The sequence below is a fragment of the Triticum urartu genome, unplaced genomic scaffold, assembly GCF_003073215.2.
Source record: "Triticum urartu cultivar G1812 unplaced genomic scaffold, Tu2.1 TuUngrouped_contig_74, whole genome shotgun sequence".
NCBI classification, from domain to species: domain Eukaryota; kingdom Viridiplantae; phylum Streptophyta; class Magnoliopsida; order Poales; family Poaceae; genus Triticum; species Triticum urartu.
Window position 1 is genome coordinate 3,084 of NW_024118240.1, and position 26,091 is coordinate 29,174.

The following is a 26,091-nucleotide window of genomic DNA, read 5'->3' on the forward strand; positions in this document are numbered from 1 at the left end:
ATGGGGACCGAGGGTGAGGCTGCTACTGATGCTCACGATGAGGACTTTGGCCACTCTAGTGCAGAACCATCTTGGGCACAGAATCTCAAGCGCAAGATGAAGAAGCTCTTCTGTATGGAGTCCCATGGTCAGTACATGACTCATGTGGCGGAGAAGCATGCCAGGACGCGCCACAATGAGATCATGCGTCAGTTGGGAGCAACAGTTGTCAGTGGGTCTGAGAGACAGATCACTGAAGAGGAGGACTGGATTCATCAGAATTGCCACTGGACCGACTCCGATGCCGAGCAGTTTTCAACCCACGATGAAGATGCAGAGATGTGATGTTTGAGACCTTCCTCTCCCATCACCTGGAGTCGTAGTGTCCCTCTCTGCCCTTTTTGGTGTCTCGATGCCAAAGGGGGAGAGAGTGTAGGGATTTGCTTCTTGTGTCGTGGTTTGTTTTAGTCTTGTGGTTTCTTGTGCGTTTCTCTTGGTTTGGTTTGGTGTGAGAACTCTGTTCCAGACATATGGTGTAAGACATATGCTACCTTTGTTATCCTTTCTATGTTTTATGTACCTCGGTATCTTATAGCTTGCTTGCTTATCCTATCATATATGTTGTTCTCATATATCTTGCTTAGGTTGTTGGTCTCTAAAATATAGGGGGAGCGGTGATTCTAGTATGTGTGCCGTGCAGTCCAAAGCACTTATCTAGTTTGCACACATCTAGGGGGAGCCTGTCTATATTTTAGAGGTGTGGGTTCGCTCGCATTCTATGTCATTACTCTTTTTTGTGCAAATCCCGTATTGTCATCAATCCACCAAAAAGGAGGAGATTGTAAGGGCATATTTATCCCTACGGTGTTTTGGTGATTGATGACAATGCATTTGCGGACTAATCGGGTGCTTTGAGTTTCTTTTCAGATATTCATTCTTCGGCACGAATCAATTATTTCCCCTCGGCGCTCTACTCAAGACGGTGTAGCTTCTTTCGTTTCTTTGTTGGTGGACTAAGTTTCGTAGCAGTCACCGTACTATCAAGAGGGGATCCGCTTCGGTATGGTTTGGGTGGAATCAACACGTACACCTCCTCATCACACCCTCTGTGTCTTTCCGCCTCAATGGAGCTTCTCTTTTCTCCCCTCTCTATCTTTTCTTGGACCCAGCGGTAGTACCGCGGGCCACAGCGGTAGTACCGCTGAAGCTCACTAAGCGGTAGTACCGCTCCTCGGAGCGGTAGTACCGCTTGATGGTCTCAGCAGTAGTACCGCTGCGGCTCCGTGCTCCTACCGCCTCGACTCGAGTGCGCATTTCTCGTGTCAGGTTTTTGCGGCACTAGCTGCGGTAGTAGTAGCGATAGTACGGCTGAAGCTCACTAAGCGGTAGTACCGCTCCTCGGAGTGGTAGTACCGCTTGGTGGTCTCAGCGGTAGTACCGCTGCAGCTCCGTGCTCCTACCGCCTCGACTCGAGTGCGCATTTTCTCGTGTCGGGTTTTGCGGCACTAGCTGCGGTAGCAGTGGCGGTAGTACAACTTGTGAGCGGTAGTACCGCCCTGCCTCCACGGTAGTACCGCTCTGGGTCCCAGCCCCAGCCCCTTTCTCTTCTGGCGCGGCAGTACCGCTGAGGGGAGCGGTAGTACCGCTTATGAGCGGTAGTACCGCCCTGCCTCCGCGGTAGTACCGCTCTCTGCGGGGTTGAGTGGGGGATAACGGTTGGATTGTTTCCCCCACTATAAAAGGGTATCTTCTCCCCCCTCTTTGACCTACCTCTTGCCCCAAGCTCCATTTATTGCTCAAGCTCCATTAAATACTCCAAGCTTCATCTTGCCCGATCTATCTCCCTAGCCAATCAAAGTTGTTGATTTGCTCGGGAGTGGTTGAGAAGGCTCCGATCTACATTTCCACCAAGGGATCTTTGATTCCCCCACTCATCCTTAGCGGATCTTGTTACTCTTGGGTGTTTGAGCACCCTAGATGGTTGAGGTCACCTCGGAGCCATAATCCATTGTGGTGAAGCTTCGTGGTCTTGTTGGGAGCCTCCGATTAAGTTGTGGAGTTTGCCCCAACCTTGTTTGTAAAGGTTTGGTCGCCGCCTTCAAGGGCACCAATAGTGGAATCACGGCATCTCGCATTGTGTGAGGGCGTGAGGAGAATACGGTGGCCCTAGTGGCTTCTTGGGGAGCATTGTGCCTCCACACCGCTCCAACGGAGACATACTTCCCCTCAAAAGGAAGGAACTTCGGTAACACATCCTCGTCTTCACCGGATCCACTCTTGGTTATCTCCTACCTTTACTTGTGCAAGCTCTTTAGTGTTTGTTCCCTTGCTTGCTTGTATGCTTGTTGTTATTGCATCACATAGGTTGCTCACCTAGTTGCACATCTAAACAACCTAATTTGATGCAAAGTTTAATTTGGTAAAGAAAAGCTAAAAATTGGTAGTTGCCTATTCACCCCCCCCTCTAGTCAACCATATCGATCCTTTCAAAGATGTACTTGAGACTCTTGTGATCAGTGAAAATGTCCACTTTTCTTTCCAATAGAAGATGTCTCCAAGTCAAAAGAGCATGCACAACTGCCGCCAACTCGAGATCATGAGTGGGGTAGTTCTTCTCATTAGGCTTCAACTGGCGAGAGGTATAAGCAACAACTTTCTTCTCTTGCATCAACACTGCGCCAAGACCTTGGAGAGAGGCATCACAAAAGACCTCGTACGGTTTGGATTCATCAGGCGGAGTCAGAACTGGAGCAGTGATCAATTTCTCTTTCAAAGTGTTGAAAGAAATGTCACACTCCGGAGACCAAACGTACTTAACATGCTTCTGGAGAAGATTTGAGAGAGGCTTCGCGATCTTAGAAAAGTTTTCAACGAATCTTCGGCAGTAGCTTGCGAGACCGAGGAAGCTACGGAGTTGCTTCACGTTCTGAGGAGGTTCCCAATTCACAATTGCAGACACCTTCTCAGGATTCATGGCAATGCCCTTGGCAGAGATGATATGACCAAGATAAAGAACCTCATCGAGCCAAAATTCACACTTGGAGAACTTGGCGTAGAACTGATGTTCTCTGAGCTTATCGAGTACCAAACACAAGTGCTTGGCATGATCTTCCTTGTTCTTCGAGAAAACCAGAATGTCGTCGAGATAGACCAACACGAAGTCATTGGTGTAGGCGTTGAAGATGAAGTTCATCATGCGAGAGAACGTCGGAGGAGCGTTGACGAGGCCAAAAGACATGACAGTGTATTCATATGAACCGTAGCTTGTCCCGAAAGCCGTCTTGGGAATATCTTGCTCACGGATTCGAATCTGATGATAACCCATACGGAGATCAAGCTTGGAGAATACTTGGGAACCTTTGAGTTGTTCGAACAGCTCGTTGATGTTGGGAAGTGGGTATTTGTTCTTGATGGTCTTCTTGTTCAATGGACGGTAATCAACACAAAGTCGGTCCGTTCCATCCTTCTTCTTCACAAAAAGAACACCACAACCCCACGGAGAAGAACTAGGCCGGATGAGACCCATTCTCTCTTGAATATCGAGTTGTTTCTTCAGCTCCTTCAACTCTTCAGGTCCGAGCTTGTAAGGACGCTTGCACACAGGTTCCGTACCGGGCTCAAGATCAATAACGAATTCAACTGGCCGGTGCGGAGGCATTCCTGGAAGCTCTTCTGGAAAGACGTCTTGATATTCGCAAACGACTGGAATCTACGAGATAGCATCCAGTTCACCCTTCTCATTGAGAGAAAACAGACGGATTGTATCATCCCGAGCGGCAAAGACAATTACATCCTCAAACGAATGAGTCAATTGAATCTGCCTGGCTGCACAGTTAAGATGAGCCTTGTGCTTAGAAAGCCAATCCATCCCGAGAATAAGATCAATATCCGAGTTACCAAGAACCACCGGAGAAATGAGAAACTTGTAATCGCCCAACGTGATAGTAACATCCGGGGCGATAGCGCTTGCATTCATGAATTTACCCGGAGAAACCACAGATAACTGTCTAGGTAAATCTTGTAAAGGCAACTCATGCTTAGAACAAATGGTCTCGAGATGAAACAATGCGATGCGCCCCTGTCAAATAGAACTTTTGCAGGAATATCATTAACAGGAAGGTTACCAATGATGACATCTGACGAGTCCTCTGCCTGAGCTGCATTCATCAAATTGACCTTGGCGGACTTGGTGTTATGCTTGACCATAGCTGTACTTGCCGATCTGACAAGAGGAGGAGGGAGACGCATCTGGTTGAGACACTTGTTGGCATAGTGACCCTTCTGTAGGCACTTGTTGCACGTGACCTCTGAAAGCGGACGGTGGTACGAAGCACTCGATCTTGGAGCTTGAGACGAAGTCTTGTTCTGAAAGCCAGGGTTGGGTGGGTGGGAAGAACCATTGCCACCTTTGCTCTTCTGCTGATACGTCTGACGGAACGGAGGAGGAGGAAGCCAATACTTCTGCTGCTTGGCCACTTGAGTAGAGGAAGAAGGCGTAGTGTCTATGACTCACTTCTTGGAAGCATCACACCTCAACTGAGCGGCCTCTTGCTTCGGTGCCATGTTGGAGAACTCATCGTACCTCAAGGGCTCAAAGAGAACAAGAGCGAGCTGGATTTCTTCTCTGAGACCACCCCTGAACTGGTATATCATGCTCTTCTCATCAGGTACGTCCTGCTTGGCAAAGCGGGCGAGCTTCTGGAACAACTTGTTGTAGTCATAGACAGACAAAGAGCCTTGCTTCAAGTTGCGGAATTCCTCACGCTTACTTTGAACCACGCTCTGAGGGATATGGTGAGCTCGGAAATCTTGACGGAATTCATCCCAAGTAATCACACGTCCACCTCTGGAATCCTTGTACTGCTGGAACCACTCTGCAGCTTGATCTTTGAGTTGGAAGGAAGCGAACTTGACGAAATCCTCAGGCCTGACGTTACTGCACTCGAAATGCTTACACAGATCCACGAGCCAATCGTCAGCATCGGTTGCCTCAACACAATTGCTGAAAGTCTTTGGCCCGTTAGCAAGGAACTGGTTGAGTGTAGCAAAGTGATTCTGATTGTTGCCTTGATTCCCTTGGTTGCCTTGATTGCGCTCTTGGAGAATTTGCATGATCAACTGTGTGTTGGCATTAGTTGCGGCCATCACAGCTTGCCATGCCTCCAGAGGAGGTGGAGGTGGTGGCGGATCTTGATTTTGATTCTGATTGGTGCTCTTAGCGGGAGCCATCCTGAAGAGGTTGACCACCATTAGCACATAGACAGATAAAATGAAGCTGAATCCAACGGAATGAAAATTGCAACATATAGTCTTCACATCCGAACAAAATGAACGAATGCATTCCTCTTGAAATGGTCACATATCCATAAATTGAGAAGCCACGTAGAATTAAGGTAGAGAAATAAATCAACAAGGTATGGATCAAGAACGAATAATCGGTAAGAAATCCCAATCTCAAACCAATATCCGTGGAAGAAGAACTATAGCTACAAGAATTCCCACCTATGAAACTCCCGAACCTTTCCGGTTATGCAATCAGGTGTTGGGGATACAGGGGAAGCATAATATCTCACCCAAACTAGCAAATCCTACATCCAGCTGTATCCATCCTTCAACACATAACCGAGAAAAACTTCGGAAACCATCTACCTCAACCTTCGAAAAAAACATCCGTTATACAAGTTATGGTGATACTCCCGAACTCCCGCCCCAGTACTGGGTGGCGTCGAGGTTATCTCACCAACGAACTGCATAAAAGAGGTTTTTGATGTCGGCGTACTAAACTCAGGTATTCCAGAACTGCAACGATAAAATTATGATGACAACACCTTAGACCTCAACTCCCCGGGGTGAAGGAAATATGCCCTAGAGGCAATAATAAAGTTATTATTTATTTCCTTATATCATGATAAAAGTTTATTATTCATGCTAGAATTGTATTAACCAAAAACATAATACATGTGTGAATACATAGACAAACAAAGTGTCACTAGTACGCCTCTACTTGACTAGCTCGTTAATCAAAGATGGTTATGTTTCCTAACCATGGACAAAGAGTTGTCATCTGATTAAACGGGATCACATCATTAATTGAATGATCTGATTGACATGACCCATTCCATTAGCTTAGCACCCGATCGTTTAGTATGTTGCTATTGCTTTCTTCATGACTTATACATGTTCCTATGACTATGAGATTATGTAACTCCCATGTGACGGAGGAACACTTTGTGTGCTACCAAACGTCACAACGTAACTGGGTGATTATAAAGGTGCTCTACAGGTGTCTCCAAAGGTACATGTTGGGTTGACGTATTTCGAGATTAGGATTTGTCACTCCGATCGTCGGAGAGGTATCTCTGGGCCCTCTCGATAAAGCACATCACTTAAGCCTTGCAAGCATTCAACTAATGAGTTAGTTGCGAGATGATGTATTACGGAACGAGTAAAGAGACTTGCCGGTAACGAGATTGAACTAGGTATTCGATACCGACGATCGAATCTCGGGCAAGTAACATACCGATGACAAAGGGAACAACGTATGTTGTTATGCGGTCTGACCGATAAAGATCTTCGTAGAATATGTAGGCGCCAATATGGGCATCCATGTCCCACTATTGGTTATTGACCGGAGACGTGTCTCGGTCATGTCTACATTGTTCTCGAACCCGTAGGGTCCGCACGCTTAAGGTTTCGATGACAGTTATATTATGAGTTTATACGTTTTGATGTACCGAAGGTTGTTCGGAGTCCCGGATGTGATCACGGACATGACGAGGACTCTCGAAATGGTCGGGACATAAAGATTGATATATTGGAAGCCTATGTTTGGATATCGGAAGTGTTCCGGGTGAAATCGGGATTTTACCGGAGTACCGGGAGGTTACCGGAACCCCCCGGGAGCTATATGGGCCTTAGTGGGCCTTAGTGGAAAAGAGAAGAGGCAGCCTAAGATGGGCCACGCGCCCCTGCCCTCCCTTGGTCCGAATAGGACAATGAGAGCGGGCCGGCCCCCCTTCCTCTTTTCCCCCCTCCGCGAATCCTATTCCAACTAGGATTGGGGGGGGGGGAATCCTACTCCCGGAGGGAGTAGGACTCCTCCTGGCGCACCACCTCTAGGCCGGCCGCCCCCCCCTGAGCCTTTATATACGGAGGCAGGGGCACCCCAGAGAAACACAAGTTGATCCACGTGATCATATTCTTAGCCGTGTGCGGCGCCCCCTGCCACCATAGTGCTCGATAATATTATAGCGGTGCTTAGGCGAAGCCCTGCGACAGTAGTACATCAAGATCGTCACCACGCCGTCGTGCCGACGGAACTCTTCCCCGACACTTTGCTGGATCGGAGTCCGGGGATCGTCATCGAGCTGAACGTGTGCTAGAACTCGGAGGTGCCGTAGTTTCGGTGCTTGATCGGTCGGGTCGTGAAGACGTACGACTACATCAACCACGTGAACGCTTCCGTTGTCGATCTACAAGGGTACGTAGATCACACTCTCCTCTCTCGTTGCTATGCATCACCATGATCTTGCGTGTACGTAGGAAAATTTTGAAATTACTACGTTCTCCAACAGTGGCATCTGAGCCTAGGTTTTATGTGTTGATGTTATATGCACGAGTAGAACACAAGTGAGTTGTGGGCGATATAAGTCATACTGCTTACCAGCATGTCATACTTTGGTTCGGCGGTATTGTTGGATGAAGCGGCCCAAACCGACATTACGTGTACGCTTACGCGAGACCGGTTCTCCCGACGTGCTTTGCACATAGGTGGCTTGCGGGTGACAGTTTCTCCAACTTTAGTTGAACCGAGTGTGGCTACGCCCGGTCCTTGCGAAGGTTAAAACAGCACCAACTTGACAAACTATCGTTGTGGTTTTGATGCGTAGGTAAGATTGGTTCTTGCTTAAGCCCGTAGCAGCCACGTAAAACTTGCAACAACAAAGTAGAGGACGTCTAACTTGTTTTTGCAGGGCATGTTGTGATGTGATATGGTCAAGACATGATGCTAAATTTTATTGTATGAGATGATCATGTTTTGTAACCGAGTTATCGGCAACTGGCAGGAGCCATATGGTTGTCGCTTTATTGTATGCAATGCAATCGCCCTGTAATGCTTTACTTTATCACTAAACGGTAGCGATAGTCGTGGAAGCATAAGATTGGCGAGACGACAACGATGCTACGATGGAGATCAAGGTGTCACGCCGGTGACGATGGTGATCATGACGATGCTTCAGAGATGGAGATCACAAGCACAAGATGATGATGGCCATATCATATCACTTATATTGATTGCATGTGATGTTTATCTTTTATGCATCTTATCTTGCTTTGATTGACGGTAGCATTATAAGATGATCTATCACTAAATTATCAAGAAGTGTTCTCCCTGAGTATGCACCGTTGCCAAAGTTCGTCGTGCCCAGACACCACGTGATGATCGGGTGTGATAAGCTCTACGTCCAAATACAACGGGTGCAAAACAGTTGCACACGCAGAATACTCAGGTTAAACTTGACGAGCCAAGCATATACAGATATGGCCTCGGAACACAGAGACCGAAAGGTCGAGCGTGAATCATATAGTAGATATGATCAACATAATGATGTTCACCAATGAAACTAATCCATCTCACGTGATGATCGGACATGGTTTAGTTGATTTGGATCACGTAATCACTTAGAAGATAAGAGGGATGTCTATCTAAGTGCGAGTTCTTAAGTAATATGATTAATTGAACCTAAATTTATCATGAACTTAGTACCTAATAGTATCTTGCTTATGTATGTTTGATTGTAGATAGATGGCCCGTGCTGTTGTTCCGTTGAATTTTAATGCGTTCCTTGAGAAAGCAAAGTTGAAAGATGATGGTAGCAATTACACGGACTGGGTCCGTAACTTGAGGATTATCCTCATTGCTGCACAGAAGAATTACGTCCTGGAAGCACCGCTGGGTGCCAGGCCTGCTGCTGGAGCAACACCAGATGTTATGAACGTCTGGCAGAGCAAAGCTGATGACTACTCGATAGTTCAGTGTGCCATGCTTTACGGCTTAGAATCGGGACTTCAACGACGTTTTGAACGTCATGGAGCATATGAGATGTTCCAGGAGTTGAAGTTAATATTTCAAGCAAATGCCCGGATTGAGAGATATGAAGTCTCCAATAAGTTCTATAGCTGCAAGATGGAGGAGAACAGTTCTGTCAGTGAGCATATACTCAAAATGTCTGGGTATAATAATCACTTGATTCAGATGGGAGTTAATCTTCCAGATGATTGCGTCATTGACAGAATTCTCCAATCACTGCCACCAAGCTACAAGAGCTTCGTGATGAACTATAATATGCAAGGGATGAATAAGACTATTCCCGAGCTCTTCGCAATGCTGAAAGCTGCGGAGGTAGAAATCAAAAAGGAGCATCAAGTGTTGATGGTCAACAAGACCACTAGTTTCAAGAAAAAGGGCAAAGGGAAGAAGAAGGGGAACTTCAAGAAGAACAGCAAGCAAGTTGCTGCTCAAGAGAAGAAACCCAAGTCTGGACCTAAGCCTGAAACTGAGTGCTTCTACTGCAAGCAGACTGGTCACTAGAAGCGGAACTGCCCCAAGTATTTGGCGGATAAGAAGGATGGCAAGGTGAACAAAGGTATATGTGATATACATGTTATTGATGTGTACCTTACTAATGCTCGCAGTAGCACCTGGGTATTTGATACTGGTTCTGTTGCTAATATTTGCAAATCGAAACAGGGACTACGAATTAAGCGAAGATTGGCTAAGGACGAGGTGACGATGCGCGTGGGAAACGGTTCCAAAGTCGATGTGATCGCAGTCGGCACGCTACCTCTACATCTACCTTCAGGATTAATATTAGACCTAAATAATTGTTATTTGGTGCCAGCGTTAAGCATGAACATTATATCTGGATCTTGTTTGATGCGAGACGGTTATTCATTTAAATCAGAGAATAATGGTTGTTCTATTTATATGAGTAATATCTTTTATGGTCATGCACCCTTGAAGAGTGGTCTATTCTTATTGAATCTCGATAGTAGTGACACACATATTCATAATGTTGAAGCCAAAAGATGCAGAGTTGATAATGATGGTGCAACTTATTTGTGGCACTGCCGTTTAGGTCATATCGGTGTAAAGCGCATGAAGAAACTCCATACTGATGGACTTTTGGAACCACTTGATTATGAATCACTTGGTACTTGCGAACCGTGCCTCATGGGCAAGATGACTAAAACACCGTTCTCCGGTACTATGGAGAGAGCAACAGATTTGTTGGAAATCATACATACAGATGTATGTGGTCCGATGAATATTGAGGCTCGTGGCGGATATCGTTATTTTCTCACCTTCACAGATGACTTAAGCAGATATGGGTATATCTACTTAATGAAACATAAGTCTGAAACATTTGAAAAGTTCAAAGAATTTCAGAGTAAAGTTGAAAATCATCGTAATAAGAAAATAAAGTTTCTACGATCTGATCGTGGAGGAGAATATTTGAGTTACGAGTTTGGTATACATTTGAAACAATGCGGAATAGTTTCGCAACTCACGCCACCCGGAACACCACAGCGTAATGGTGTGTCCGAACGTCGTAATCGTACTTTACTAGATATGGTGCGATCTATGATGTCTCTTACTGATTTACCGCTATCGTTTTGGGGTTATGCTTTAGAGACGGCCGCATTCACGTTAAATAGGGCACCATCAAAATCCGTTGAGACGACGCCTTATGAACTATGGTTTGGCAAGAAACCAAAGTTGTCGTTTCTGAAAGTTTGGGGCTGCGATGCTTATGTGAAAAAGCTTCAACCTGATAAGCTCGAACCCAAATCGGAGAAATGTGTCTTCATAGGATATCCAAAGGAGACTATTGGATACACCTTCTATCACAGATCCGAAGGCAAGACTTTTGTTGCTAAGATTCGGAAACTTTCTGGAGAAGGAGTTTCTCTCGAAAGATGTGAGTGGGAGGAAAGTAGAACTTGACGAGGTAACTGTACCTGCTCCCTTATTGGAAAGTAGTACATCACAGAAAACTGTTTCTGCGACACCTACACCAATTAGTGAGGAAGCTAATGATAATGATCATGAAACTTCAGGACAAGATACTACTGAACCTCATAGATCAACCAGAGTGAGATCCGCGCCAGAGTGGTACGGTAATCCTGTTCTGGAAATCATGCTGCTAGATCATGATGAACCTACGAACTATGAAGAAGCGATGGTGAGCCCAGATTCCGCAAAATGGCTTGAAGCCATGAAATCTGAGATGGGATCCATGTATGAGAACAAAGTATGGACTTTGGTTGACTTGCCCGATGATCGGCAAGCAATTGAGAATAAATGGATCTTCAAGAAGAAGACTGACGCTGACGGTAATATTACTGTCTACAAAGCTCGACTTGTCGCAAAAGGTTTTTGACAAGTTCAAGGGGTTGACTACGATGAGACCTTCTCACCCGTAGCGATGCTTAAGTCTGTCCGAATCATGTTAGCAATTGCCGCATTTTATGATTATGAAATTTGGCAGATGGATGTCAAAACTGCATTCCTGAATGGATTTCTGGAAGAAGAGTTGTATATGATGCAACCGGAAGGTTTTGTCGATCCAAAGGGAGCTAATAAAGTGTGCAAGCTCCAGCGATCCATTTATGGACTGGTGCAAGCCTCTCGGAGTTGGAATAAACGCTTTGATAGTGTGATCAAAGCATTTGGTTTTATACAGACTTTCGGAGAAGCCTGTATTTACAAGAAAGTGAGTGGGAGCTCTGTAGCATTTCTGATATTATATGTGGATGACATATTACTGATTGGAAATGATATAGAATTTCTGGATAGCATAAAGGGATACTTGAATAAGAGTTTTTCAATGAAAGACCTCGGTGAAGCTGCTTACATATTAGGCATAAAGATCTATAGAGATAGATCAAGACGCTTAATTGGACTTTCACAAAGCACATACCTTGACAAGATTTTGAAGAAGTTCAAAATGGATCAAGCAAAGAAAGGGTTCTTGCCTGTGTTACAAGGTGTGAAGTTGAGTCAGACTCAATGCCCGACCACTGCAGAAGATAGAGAGAAAATGAAAGATGTTCCCTATGCTTCAGCCATAGGCTCTATCATGTATGCAATGCTGTGTACCAGACCTGATGTGTGCCTTGCTATAAGTTTAGCAGGGAGGTACCAAAGTAATCCAGGAGTGGATCACTGGACAGCGGTCAAGAACATCCTGAAATACCTGAAAAGGACTAAGGATATGTTTCTCGTATATGGAGGTGACAAAGAGCTCATCGTAAACGGTTACGTTGATGCAAGCTTTGACACTGATCCGGACGATTCTAAATCGCAAACCGGATACGTGTTTACATTAAACGGTGAAGCTGTCAGTTGGTGCAGTTCTAAACAAAGCGTTGTGGCGGGATCTACATGTGAAGCGGAGTACATAGCTGCTTCGGAAGCAGCGAACGAAGGAGTCTGGATGAAGGAGTTCATATCCGATCTAGGTGTCATACCTAGTGCATCGGGTCTAATGAAAATCTTTTGTGACAATACTGGTGCAATTGCCTTGGCAAAGGAATCCAGATTTCACAAGAGAACCAAGCACATCAAGAGACGCTTCAATTCCATCCGGGATCTAGTCCAGGTGGGAGACATAGAGATTTGCAAGATACATACGGATCTGAATGTTGCAGACCCGTTGACTAAGCCTCTTCCACGAGCAAAACATGATCAGCACCAAGGCTCCATGGGTATTAGAATCATTATAGTGTAATCTAGATTATTGACTCTAGTGCAAGTGGGAGACTGAAGGAAATATTCCCTAGAGGCAATAATAAAGTTATTATTTATTTCCTTACATCATGATAAATGTTTATTATTCATGCTAGAATTGTATTAACCGGAAACGTAATACATGTGTGAATACATAGACAAACAGAGTGTCACTAGTATGCCTCTACTTGACTAGCTTGTTAATCAAAGATGGTTATGTTTCCTAACCATGAACAAAGAGTTGTTATTTGATTAACGAGGTCACATCATTAGTTGAATGATCTGATTGACATGACCCATTCCATTAGCTTAGCACTCGGTCGTTTAGTATGTTGCTATTGCTTTCTTCATGACTTATACATGTTCCTATGACCATGAGATTATGCAACTCCCGTTTACCGGAGGAACACTTTGTGTGCTATCAATCGTCACAACGTAACTGGGTGATTATAAATGTGCTCTACAGGTGTCTCCAAAGGTAGATGTTGGGTTGGCGTATTTCAAGATTAGGATTTGTCACTCCGATTGTCGGAGAGGTATCTCTGGGCCCTCTCGGTAATGCACATCACATAAGCCTTGCAAGCATTACAACTAATGAGTTAGTTGCGAGATGATGTATTACGGAACGAGTAAAGAGACTTGCCGGTAACGAGATTGAACTAGGTATTGGATACCGACGATCGAATCTCGGGCAAGTAACATACCGATGACAAATGGAACAACGTATGTTGTTATGCGGTCTGACCGATAAAGATCTTCATAGAATATGTAGGAGCCAATATGGGCATCCAGGTCCCGCTATTGGTTATTGACCGGAGACATGTCTCAGTCATGTCTACATTGTTCTCGAACCATAGGGTCCGCACGCTTAACGTTACGATGACAGTTATTATGAGTTTATGCATTTTGTTGTACCGAAGTTAGTTCGGAGTCCCGGATGTGATCACGGACATGACAAGGAGTCTCGAAATGGTTGAGACATAAAGATTGATATATTGGATGACTATATTCGGACACCGAAAGCGTTCCGGAGAAGTTTTGGATAAAACCGGATCACCGGGGGGTTACCGGAACCCCCCGGGGGGGTTAATGGGCCTCATGGGCCTAAAGTGGAGAAGAGGAAGGGGCTGCCAGGGCAGGCCGCGCGCCCCCTCTCCCGCTAGTCCGAATTGGACAAGGTGGGAGGGGCGGCGCCCCCCCTCTTTCCCTCTCTTCTCCCACCAATCCTATTTGGACTAGGAAAGGGGGGGGAGTCCTACTCCCGATAGGAGTAGGACTCCTCCTGCGCCTCCATAGGGCCGGCCGAACCCCTCCCCCTTGGATCCTTTATATACGGAGGCAAGGGGCACCCTATGACACACAATTGATCAATGTGATCGTTCCTTAGCCATGTGCGGTGCCCCCTTCCACCATATTCCACCTCGGTCATATCGTTGTAGTGCTTAGGCGAAGCCCTGCGTCGGTAGTACATCATCATCGTCACCACGCCGTTGTGCTGACGGAACTCATCCCTGAAGCTTTGCTGGATCGGAGCCCGGGGAGCGTCATCGAGCTGTACGTGTGCTAAGAACTCGGAGGTGCCAGAGTAACGGTGCTTGGATCGGTCGGATCGGGAAGACGTACGACTACTTCCTCTACGTTGCGTCAACGCTTCCACTTCGGTCTACGAGGGTATGTAGACAACACTCTCCCCTCTCGTTGCTATGCATCACCATGATCTTGCGTGTGCGTAGTAATTTTTTTGAAATTACTACGTTTCCCAACAACCACCACCACCGTCCTCGCCCGGGGCCGGCGAGCCCTTCCCCTCCACCGGCGAGCTCCGGCAGCCGCTTCCCCGACGGACTCCGGCGAGGCCCCCCGGCAAACCTCGATCCACGCGCCGGATCCAGATCTGGAAACTAGGGTTGACCTTTTTTTCCTAAGTCTGCAGATTATTTAGCTATGTTCATTGTGCCGTAACTTTGCATCCGTAGATCCGTTTTGGGCATATAGCATATCAAAATGTTCGCCTCAGAGAGCACATCATTTCATCTCATTGCATCATTTTCATTTGAGTTTATCTTGATGCCCGAAATGCTGTTGGAATAATGCTATTTGAGATAATTGCCAGATCTGCTGCTCCAATTAGCTATTTGTCATTTTTGCCATGATTATTGTGTGCATGATATGCCCATGAGCTCTACATATCTTTTGTTATATGCTTTGTCATCTTTCCAGAGGTGCCATCCATGTATTTTTGTAATGTGTGTGGTGACTAGCACGAGCATGCAAAGTGGAGCATTCGTTAGTGCTGATTTCAGGGACTTAGCAATTCCACTAAGTCCTTAGACTGTTGTTATCAATATGCCATATGTTCATGTTGTTTCCTAGTGATCCGTGCCTCTTTTGAGGATGATTAGTAAGGGTGATTTGTTAATCTTGTAGTGCTATATCCATCCATGTCTTTGTTTGCATTTATGGAGCACCCTAGCTTGAGTCAATCGAGCTCTACTTTTGCTATTTCGTGAATCTGGGCAGATTGTCTACTTGTTAGCGATTTTGCCGAGAATGTTGTAGTTGATCCGTGCATGCTATGATATTGTTCTTGCCATGTCTAGCTTGAATAATGTGTATTCTTGATGGGTGTATGCTTAGATTGTCATGCCTTGCTCTGTAGTGAGTGCATCGAGCTCGTAAACATGCCTACTTGATATCTGGTTTGCATGCTCCAGTTTTTCACCAAGTCTATGATCTGTTTAAGTTTTTGCCATGTTCACATGCTTGCAATTGTATTTTCTGATCCCTTTTGGCTCAAGGTCACTAAGTGATGTTTGTTAAGCTATTTGAGTAGCTCCATGCCATTCCTTTCTTTGCCATGTTAAGTTCCTGTAGCATATAGTTTTCTTGCTCCAAAGAGTGCTACCTGATCTGAAATTCCAGACAAGTGTTAATTTCACTAAGTCTGAAATCTGTTTACCAATTGCGCTTTTGCCATGCTTGTTTGAACCTGTTAATGGATGAATTGGCCGTAGCTCAGTGTTCATCTTTTGTTAAGTATCATGAATGGAACCCTGCCATGTATTTTGTTGCCATGTTTGGGTGTTGTAGCATGTTTGTCTTGTTGCATTTAGATGGCTACTTGCTGTATATCGCAGACCAGTGCCATATTTGAATTGCTCACCATTTCCAAACCGTGCATCCGATTCTGGTGTTCTTTATATCGATTTCAACTGAAATCATCTCACCTTTCCAGTGGCACACTTGGATTTCCAAGTTGAGGCCAGGTTCTTTCTTTCCTTGTCAAATTCTTGCATATGCATCACATATCGCATCCCGCATAGCATACCATGTTTGCATCATGTTGTTTGAGTTTGCACGTGGTTGATTGTGTTCCGTTTGTTTGTTTGTCTTGTTTGGGTAGAGCCAGGAGACGAGTTGGCTAACGAGGAGCCCGTTGAGTTTGCTTTCGAGGATCCAGTCAACTCTGACAACTTTGCAGGCAAGATGATCATACCCTCGGAATCACTTCTATCTTTGCTTTGCTAGATGCTCGCTCTTTGGCTATGCCTATACTACGATGCCTACCACTTGCTTATCATGCCACCCAAATTGCCATGTCAAACCTCTAACCCATCATGTCCTAGCAAACCGTTGATTGGCTATGTTACCGCTTTGCTCAGCCCCTCTTATAGCGTTGCTAGTTGCAGGTGAAGATTGGAGACCATTCCTTGTTGGAACATTATTTTCTTGTTGGGATATCATTATATTATCTTGTTATCTTAATGCATCTATATACTTGGTAAAGGGTGGAAGGCTCGGCCTCTCGCCTAGTGTTTTGTTCCACTCTTGCCGCCCTAGTTTCCGTCATATCGGTGTTATGTTCCCGGATTTTGCGTTCCTTACGTGGTTGGGTGATAATGAGAACCCCTTGATAGTTCGCCTTGAATAAAACTCTTCCAGCAATGCCCAACCTTGGTTTTAACATTTGCCACCTAGCCTCTTTTTCCCTTGGGTTTCCGGAGCCCGAGGGTCATCTTATTTTAAACCCCCCGGGGCCAGTGCTCCTCTGAGTGTTGATCCAAACTAGAGTCCTATGCAACGCCCCCTCGGGGAAACTCGAGGTTTGGTTTTAGTTGTATGGAGCGCTCATCTGAGTGTGCCCTGAGAACGAGATATGTGCAGCTCCTATCGGGATTTGTCAGCACATTCGGGCGGTGTTGCTGGATTTGTTTTAACTTGTCGAAGTGTCTTGTAGAACCGGGATGCTGAGTCTGATCGGAATGTCTCGGGAGAAGGTATATTCCTTCGTTGACCGCGAGAGCTTGCCATGGGCTAAGTTGGGACTCCCCTGCAGGGATTTGAACTTCCGAAAGCCGTGCCCGCGGTTATGGGCAGATGAGAATTTGTTAATGTCTGGTTCTAGATAACTTGAACCTTAACTTAATTAAAATGGATCAACCATGTGTGTTACCGTGATGGTCTCTTCTCGGCGGAGCCCGGGAAGTGAACACGGTGTTGGAGTAATGCTTGCGCAGGTTGTTCTCTAGTTATTCGTCGTGCTTTACCTTCTCTTCTCGCTCTCTTTTGCGAACAGGTTAGGCACCCTATATGCTAGTCGCTTGCTGCAGCTCCACATATTACCTTGCCTTACTTATAAGCTTAAATAGTCTTGATCGCGAGGGTACGAGATTGCTGAGTCCCTGTGGCTCACAGTTTACTTCCAAACCAGATGCAGGGCCTGATGACTCCGTTTCAGATGACGCGCTTGAGCTCAAGTGGGAGTTCGACGAGGACTCATGCCGTTACTACATGTCTTTCCCTGATGATCAGTAGTGGTGCCCAGTTGGGGCGATCGGGACCGTGTCGCATGTTGGGTTGATCTTTTATTTTGGCACCGTAGTCGGGCCATGAGTGATTGGATGATGTATTGCTATTTATGTACTTTGATTGACGTGGCGAGTGTAAGCCAACTATGTTCCTTCCCCTTTTATTATCTATATTACATGGGATGTTGTGAAGATTGCCTTACTTGCGACATGCTTTCAATGCGGTTATGCCTCTAAGTCGTGCTTCGACACGTAGGAGATATAGCCGCATCGAGAGCGTTACAGACCTGGTTTAGCATTTTTAGCAACGTCATCAATTGGGATGCCAAATAGTTTAATCCCTAGCTAGGAAGTGGTTAACATAATCCCCTAGAGCCCCAGCATTAGGATAATGAGCTTCTTTTGCATAGTTTTCTTCGTGAAGGCAATATGATGTGAAATCAAAACAACCTCCTTGGAAGGAAACATTTTATTTTGTTCGCACCAAACAAGGCCTACTAATTAAGTACTCCTTCTGTCCCAAAATAAGTGTCTCAACTTTATACTGAACTTTAGTACAAAGTTGTACTAAGATTGAAACACTTATTTTGGGACGGAGGGAGTAGAAATTACTAGTCTGTCTGTCTTGTTTTTCTTAATGGCCTATTGGCTGATTCTTTCAGCCCTAGGGACAAATGATCTCAAGACTGAATAATACAGTTGTACGTTTTCAGATGTTCTGTTGCGTTTGTTTGTAATCGATTACAAATTCAGTTTGTTGGATTGTTTCTTGTTCTGAACATATGTTTTACCTTTATGCTCTTATTTAGTTCTAGAAGAATGCCAGTGAAAGCATTGGCAATCTGATGACACCTTCTTATTTTTGTGTGGCGCGGAAGGGGAGGTCAAAGGCCCGAGGCCGCCGCTAGATGTATCTTGATCGACCGTCCTATCTTCTGAGCGAAAAAAACTTGTAATTAATTGGTTATGTGTGTGCTACTGTAGGATCTATGTGCCTGGAGCTTGTCCCAGAGGATCCGTGTGTTAATGTAGGGTTTATATATTGGGTTTAAACCCACGGTTGTGTATTAGGTGCACTTGTTTATTATGGCACCTTTTTCGTTAACGGTTGAAAAGGGGGTCGATCTGATGCCTTTGTGTTCCCTGGAGCCTGAGTGCCACTGCAAGGGCGGGTCCAACCGGAGAATGAAACATATTTGGGTCGCCGGCATGTTCTGCTCCTCACAATTTTCGCCCGCTTACGATTCGGTCGCCTGGGCAAGGCTGAAATGAAGATTGCAGTGTTGTGGTTGGTTCGAGCTGTGGATGGTTTGTGATTCAGCTTTTGAGAATGTGTGCTGTTTCTAGTCATTCTGGGCCTTCTCATTAAACTGCATTTGAGTATATGTCATTTTGTGCAGCCAAATGGAATGGACTTTCACCAGGGAAAATTAAGAAGCAGACACATTCAGCTTGGCAATAATAATAATCAATATTAATGTTACTAAAAGTTTTTTTCTGGGTAATGTTGCTAAAAGTTTGGCTGCTGGTCGAGTATTAATTTGTTTTGACCTATCAATCAACTCAGTGGATAACATAATAAGCAAATTCCCACTGGCGGGTGCAACCAAAAAATGTTGAGAAAAAGATGTTCACAAAATCTACAAATTGTTCACGAATTTTAAAATGTTCTTGATTTAAAAAAACATTCACATTTTTTGTTTTTGAATTTCAGAAAATGTTCACGAATTTGAAAATTCTACTAAATTACAAAAGTTGTTTTAAAATTTGCGTCTTGAATTTCAAAAAATGTTCCCAAGTTTCATTTAAATATTAGTGTATTTCGATAATTGTGCCAGGATTTTAAAAAAAGTTCACGCATTTGATCCTCTCTAATCCCCGCAAAGGTCCGTGTCGGCGGCGGACCGGCCCAAATCGTTTGGGCCTTGACAGCCCAGCAGACCGACCCAGAACCGCTCTGGCTAACTTTACTTGACCCCGGAGCCCTCTGGCCCTTCCACCTCCCCTCCCCATCGCCGACCGCCATGGCCGCCGACCCTAGCTCCGACCTCGCCAACGGGGCCCCGGCCCCGGCCCCCGCCCCCGCCGCCGCGGGCGCCGACAAGAAGAAGTCGCGCGAGAGCGAGCGCCGCCGCCGCCGCCGGAAGCAGAAGAAGAGCAAGGCGCCCGCTTCCGACGCCGCCGCCACGGACGCCGACGCGGCCGCAGATGCCGAGGAGGACAAGCCCGACTCCAAGCCCCCGGTACGTGGACGGGCGCCCCTAGGGCTTCTTCGGGTGGGGCTCGCGACGGCCTCTCTGACGCTGGGTTGGTTTGGTTGTGCGCGCAGGTGGAGATCGAGGTGGAGTACGTGCCGGAGGAGCCCGACCTCGCCGACGGCCTGCTCGCCGACTTCAAGAGCATCTTCGACAAGTTCACCTTCAAGGAGCCCGTCGCCGCCGAGGTACCGGAGCCCGTCGATTACCAAGCAAAACCCTACCTACGAATCTCTGCAGTTTTAGCTCCTCTGCTCTGCAATATGAATATTCTGACTAGTAGGGTTGGTGGTGTTGTGCTGGCAGGATGGGGAGAAGAAGGACGAGGCCGCCGACGCCGCGAAGAAGGGGTCGGGGTCCGACTCGGACGACGACGAGCAGGAGACCCAGCAGAAGAAGAAGGAAGGGGGCATCTCCAACAAGAAGAAAAAGGTTTGCTTGTCTCTCTCTCTGTATCTTCCTGATTGTTGAGTTACCCTTTTTTTATGTGCGATTGTTGTGGTTTAGTAGAAGGCGCTAAGCATGAATTTTGCTGTTTTGGTTTGTGCTTTGTAGCTGGAACAAAGGATGAAGATTGCGGAGCTGAAGCAGATATGCAACAGGCCCGACGTTGTCGAAGTAAGCCACCCCCCTCCTTTCCTTTTGTTGTGAACCAGGTGTACTGGCAGTCTGGTGTTGCTGTATTACTTCGAACGGATGTGTTGACGCAGCATCCTATTCTACCACACTTGTCCATCATTTAAGCTTTCTGATTTATCCAAGTAGATAATACATAATAAGTTTCCAGGCAACTGTAAAAGGTTATGCTAGGCTGGTTTGCTAGAAAATGGTGCTTGCAACTTTTACCATCACCTCTTGTTGATATAACTAAAGTTGCATTGGAGAATTTGTTTTAAGTCTGTCTACTATTCTGGTCTGGTCATGCAATTTCCATTGGCTGTGCAGTTTGTAACAATGCACTTTGTTAGTGAGGATGTGTTTGAAATTATGTCAACTTTCTGTTTTATCTGAGTAAATAACCCGTAGTAAGGTTCATCGCAACTTAGAAAGCTTATCTTAATCTAGATTGCTAGAAAAATGTGCCAGCAACTTTCACCTTTCACAGTTCCAAGATTAAGATGTATTTCTCCTATTAAAGGCCATGACAGCATGCACACACGTATACCCATGCAGCTTGTATCGGTGGTGTGAACATAAGATGAGATAATGTCTCTTAAACTATTTGTTGTGTTCTATCTTCTTTAACTCATTGCCATCAGCAGTGTAAAATTGTTTATGGATTAGCTTCAACTGATGCAATTATGCTCTTCCTGCCAGGTTTGGGATGCGACTGCGTCAGATCCGAAGTTACTTGTCTATCTGAAGTCTTACAGGAACACAGTACCTGTCCCAAGGCACTGGTCCCAAAAGAGGAAATTCTTGCAGGTTTGTAATACATGTACCATGAATAATCTTGTTATGCATAATTTCGTAATGGGTACCACAATCTGAGAAATAAACCATAATCAGAAAATAGTGTTGTTAGTAGTGGAGTTGGTAGGCAGATGCAAACAGACCATCCATTTTCTTTGAACTCCACTTGTAGAAGTGCTGTCGTCTACTAACAAATACTGCATGCTTTCATATATTATTACATAAGTTTTTTCCCATGGACCTGCATCAAAATGCATGTTTTATTATAAGAAGACTCAGAAGCATCAAAATCTACATACTATTAGAATCGCCATGACAAAAAGAAAAAAAAAATCTAAACTTCAACACAAGAAAGAAAATCAAAAACAGCAAAACACTTTTTTTCTCGAACATGCATCTAAATGCGTATCATTTTGTGTTAGAAGTAACTCTGTGTAAAATACAGTGCCATGGTTACAAAACCAATACAACCGACCAAAAACAGACATAGAACTAGAAATAAAACAAGACCAAAAAAGCAAGAAAGAGCAAGAAAGAGAAACAAACACAAGGGCCAAGGGACAGACTAACATGCCAGGCCCAAATTCACTCAATACCGTGCACACTTGGGTTTTATGATTTATCCTTGCATCATCGAAAAGTGTAAGCCCATAACTGCAACTGTTCGGGCCAGCACGGATATGCTAGTGTAACTCATTGCAAAGTGCCATGGCAGTACCATGGGGTGGGTGTTACTAGAAGAGGGGAGGGAACATATAGTTGATAAGGTTTTTCCCCTCCCTCTTATACAGATATATAATTCTTGCAGGGATGCTGCAACTTCTTGGGAGCAAGGTCTTGGTGGTACTGTACTTGAGTGATTACTGTAGTATAAATGCTAAAGTATTTGACCTAGTTGATTCATGCTAGGAATTTCCTTGAAAGACGTTTTGTTCCATCTTGGATCTTGACCTTTGGTCCTCCTTTGTTTGCGCATACAAGCATATCAGTTGCCCTGGCCTTTGCAACCTTTTTATATCTCTAAAACATGAAATTATGCTTTGCTTCACATTAGCTATATCTTGTCGAATAGATTTTACATCATCATGTTGTTTCTTTCAGGGCAAGAGAGGTATCGAAAAACAACCTTTCCAACTTCCTGACTTCATTGCTGCAACTGGAATAGAAAAAATAAGACAGGTATGTTAATATCTTGGTCCTTTGTAGCAATGCTATGGACATTGTATCTCCCTTGTCAACTTGGTAACTTCAGGAGCTGAGTTTTATTGGCACTTTAATTTTTATTCCACAAATGGGCAAGATGGACAAATTGTAAGTAGCTTTCCGAATGCATTTTCAGGCATATATCGAGAAAGAGGATAGCAAAAAGTTGAAGCAGAAGCAGCGGGAGCGTATGCAGCCAAAAATGGGCAAGATGGATATAGATTATCAGGTCAGTTAATTCCTGTTGAGGCTAATCTGAGTTGCTCATAGAAGCACATGCCATATATATTTGTGTTTTCTCCATAGTGTGCAACATGGCTACAGAGCATTATTTATTTCCCCCCTGATTTTATTTAGGTGTTGAATAACACATGCCTGCGTTTTCTCCTTGTGCTATACTTCTCTACATGCATATCCGGTTTGCCAGGTGTTTTATTACCTGCCACTTAGGCACTAATACTGATAATGTACACGTGAAAATATTATAGCTGATAAGTACGATGTGTTTCTTCCATATGTTCAAATTTTAGAGATGAGTTAACTTCTGAATGTGCAGGAAAGCAAGTCTCACCGTAATTTTGTTGTGTGCAGGTTTTACACGACGCCTTCTTCAAATATCAAACAAAACCAAAATTGACTAGTCATGGTGACCTTTACTACGAAGGGAAAGAGTTTGAGGTACTTTTTTTTTGCTTCACTCTCTTTATGTCAGAAACAGAGATAACTGATATATGTTTGGGACATGCATATGTCTGTTCTCAAACCTGGCTCGCCGAGCATAATACATGTATGAACTCAACAGGTCAAACTTAGGGAAATGAAGCCAGGTATGCTGTCCCGAGAACTTAAAGAAGCTCTTGGTATGCCAGAAGGTGCACCGCCTCCATGGCTTATAAACATGCAGGTATTGTTCTTTTTAGTAAGAAAAAAACTACAGGCAGCTGGTCTTCTGGTTGACTGATCTCTTGTTATTGACCAGCTATCAACTGACATCAAATAATTTTGGCAGAGATATGGTCCTCCGCCCTCTTATCCTTCACTGAAGATTCCTGGTCTGAATGCCCCAATTCCTCCTGGTGCTACTTTTGGTTACCGGCCCGGGGAATGGGGAAAGCCTCCTGTGGATGAGGTAATTTACAACAAATGTGCTTTTCATGGGCTCGGCTGTAGTTAAATGCGGCTTCTGTAATGAAAATAAATTTATTTTCTGATCTATTTATTTGTTTTGGCTAACAGCATGGACGCCCCCTCTACGGAGATGTTTTTGGTATCCTACAGCTGGATGAACCTAATTATGATGTATGTTTGATCGGCTAATTTTCCTTGAAACTGAACTGCAGCTCTACTAGTTAACTGACTTGTGTTGCATTGTATTCCAGGAGGAGCCTGTTGACCGCAGCAAGCATTGGGGAGACTTGGAGGAGGAAGAGGAGGAGGAGGAGGAAGATGAGGAGGAAGAGGAGGAGGAACTAATGGAAGATGAAGACATGGAAGCTGGCATGCAGTCTGTCGACACCATGTCAAGGTTATTTCTATAATAATTATTTGATGACTAGCTTAGGTTCTTCCCTAAAGGAACTATGTTATGACGCCTCTTCTTGTTCTGTTTATAGCACTCCCACTGGCGTGGAAACACCTGACGTCATTGATCTTCGGAAGCAACAGAGGAAAGAGTCTGAAAGGCCAACAGATAAGCAGTTATACCAGGTAAGGGCTTAGCTTCAGTTTTGTGGTATTTCAGGCCAAATTTTATTATGGAGCTTTAGTTTGGCTTACTTATTGCAGTTCATAACCAACAATCTGTTCTTTTTCATCTGAAGGTTCTTGAGCAGAAGGAGGAGAAAATCGCACCTGGAACCCTCTATGGGTCAAGCCATACGTATGCAACTCTAATACAACCTAGTCATCTCTACAATATTTTTTCCAATGGATTTCTGTTTCAGCCATACAGAGAACTCATTTTGTATCAATAGTTTCTGATGGATTCCTGTTTCAATCATGTGGAGAACTCATTTTCTATCTTGCTGTTTTTGCAGATATGTGGTTGGGGCACAGGATAAGGCTGGGGTTAAAAGGGTGAGCTTTTACATTCCTTGCCCCAAGTATACAAGCATTCCCATACCGTGCATGGTCGATGATTCATTGACACACCTTCGTGGTTGTCTTTTGCAGGTTGATCTCCTCAAGAATCAAAAGTCCGACAAAGTGGACGTCACCATACATCCCGAGGAGCTCGAAGTTATGGACGATGTTCTGGCAGCCAAGTAAGATCACTTCTCCCCTGCATCTGCCAAGCTTTTCCTGTCAGTAGCCATGAGTTGAAACATTAACGCCTTCCCTTTAATAAAATGATGAAACAGGTATGAAGAAGCCCGGGAGGAGGAGAAGCTACGGAACCAGAAGGAAGATTTCAGCGACATGGTGGCGGAGGTACGTTTCTACGAGCACTCTTGTGTATCTGTTGAGCCAGAAGCAAATACCAGCTTTTGTTGAGCTGAACCCTTTCTTCTCTCTCTGATCCGCAGAACGCGAGCAAGAGGAAGAGGAAGCACGAGAAGGACGGGAAATCTTCCAAAAAGAAGGACTTCAAGTTCTAGACGGCGCTGTTTTGTTACCGTTCCTCTTCCGCTTCCCAGGAGGAGGATGTTTCCATTTCTTCCTGTAGCCTGTACTCTACTCTAAATCAAGCTGTGTATGTATACTTAGCCTCTGGCAAATGTTGAAGTGCTGGATGAGAAGGCCTGATGAAAAAGGAAGTGAAGCTGTAATCCATGCATGAGAACAAATTGTGATGTTAAATGTGACTGCTAGCATTAATCCATTGCTGTCATGAAGAGTAATGCTAAGTTTGCTATGGTTGACATAAGTGGTGAATTGCACATTCTGAAACCTGCAGGTGAAGCTGTATCATTAAATTACTGTTTTTGTAGTACTCATCTGAGAGGAGAGCTATGAGTGCTCGGGAACAAGATGCTTTTAGGGCATAATTTTCCTGGGCAAATGAGGGTCTTGTTGTGATGGAGGTGTTGTATTTTTAAGTGCTGACAAAGGAAAAAAAATGCTATAATTGATATATGTTCTTATGTGTCGGTATCATATTGCATATAAGGCCTGGGCTGTAATAATCGTGAGCCGTTTAATGTTGATTCCGTTTTAGCTCAAATAAAGATCGACATGGAAGAAAAGAAAAAGAGAGTTAGTTGGGTTGAAAAAGACTGGGTTTGGGAGAAATGCCTTGGGAGACCTGCTCCAAGGTTTCGACCAAAATTCCCGATATCTTTGTCCAGCATTTTATTTAAGAATGTAAGCCAAGCTACTGCTATGTCCTGGTTGGCTTAAAGATAGTTATTTCCCTGTTGATACCGATAACTGTGTGATTAAGATATTTTCATCTCCTTTGTTCCTCCACCAATCTTATGCTTAAATCAAATGGTTTTTAGTGGCGACTTGTTGCCTCAGAAACGGTAAAAATCAATATTATGTTTTTTTCCATGATGGTATATGTTGTTGTGACAACTACCTTCCCTTCTCAAATTTAAATACGAGTCTCATTTGTTTAACTGTGGTTAATTAATATGAATACTACCTCCATTTCAGTTTACAAGTCCTACGCATATATCTAGGTTGCCAATTTTATCAT

The 26,091-nt window shown here is 44.6% G+C and overlaps 1 protein-coding gene across 1 annotated transcript; it reads left to right on the forward strand.

Annotated features, from left to right (window-relative positions):
- LOC125531531 (splicing factor 3B subunit 2-like) lies at nt 1–25,291 on the forward strand. Its single transcript, XM_048695908.1, has 19 exons — nt 1–207; nt 19,467–19,823; nt 19,910–20,023; nt 20,142–20,267; nt 20,391–20,453; nt 21,153–21,260; nt 22,350–22,427; nt 22,588–22,680; nt 23,043–23,129; nt 23,254–23,355; nt 23,461–23,580; nt 23,688–23,750; nt 23,831–23,976; nt 24,065–24,158; nt 24,272–24,330; nt 24,488–24,527; nt 24,624–24,715; nt 24,812–24,881; nt 24,977–25,291. Exons 1-19 carry the CDS (start codon nt 1–3, stop codon nt 25,046–25,048), a joined length of 2,091 nt encoding a protein of 696 aa, XP_048551865.1. The 3' UTR covers nt 25,049–25,291.
- Nucleotides 25,292–26,091: the final 800 nt, after the last annotated feature.

Excerpts from the sequence above, each read along its gene's own strand:
- LOC125531531 (XM_048695908.1), top strand. The coding sequence starts at position 1 with ATGGGGACCGAGGGTGAGGCTGCTACTGATGCTCACGATGAGGACTTT. Across the intron at positions 19,824-19,909 it reads AGCCCGACTCCAAGCCCCCG|GTGGAGATCGAGGTGGAGTA; the intron begins GTACGTGGACGG and ends TTGTGCGCGCAG. Across the intron at positions 21,261-22,349 it reads AAAAGAGGAAATTCTTGCAG|GGCAAGAGAGGTATCGAAAA; the intron begins GTTTGTAATACA and ends TGTTTCTTTCAG.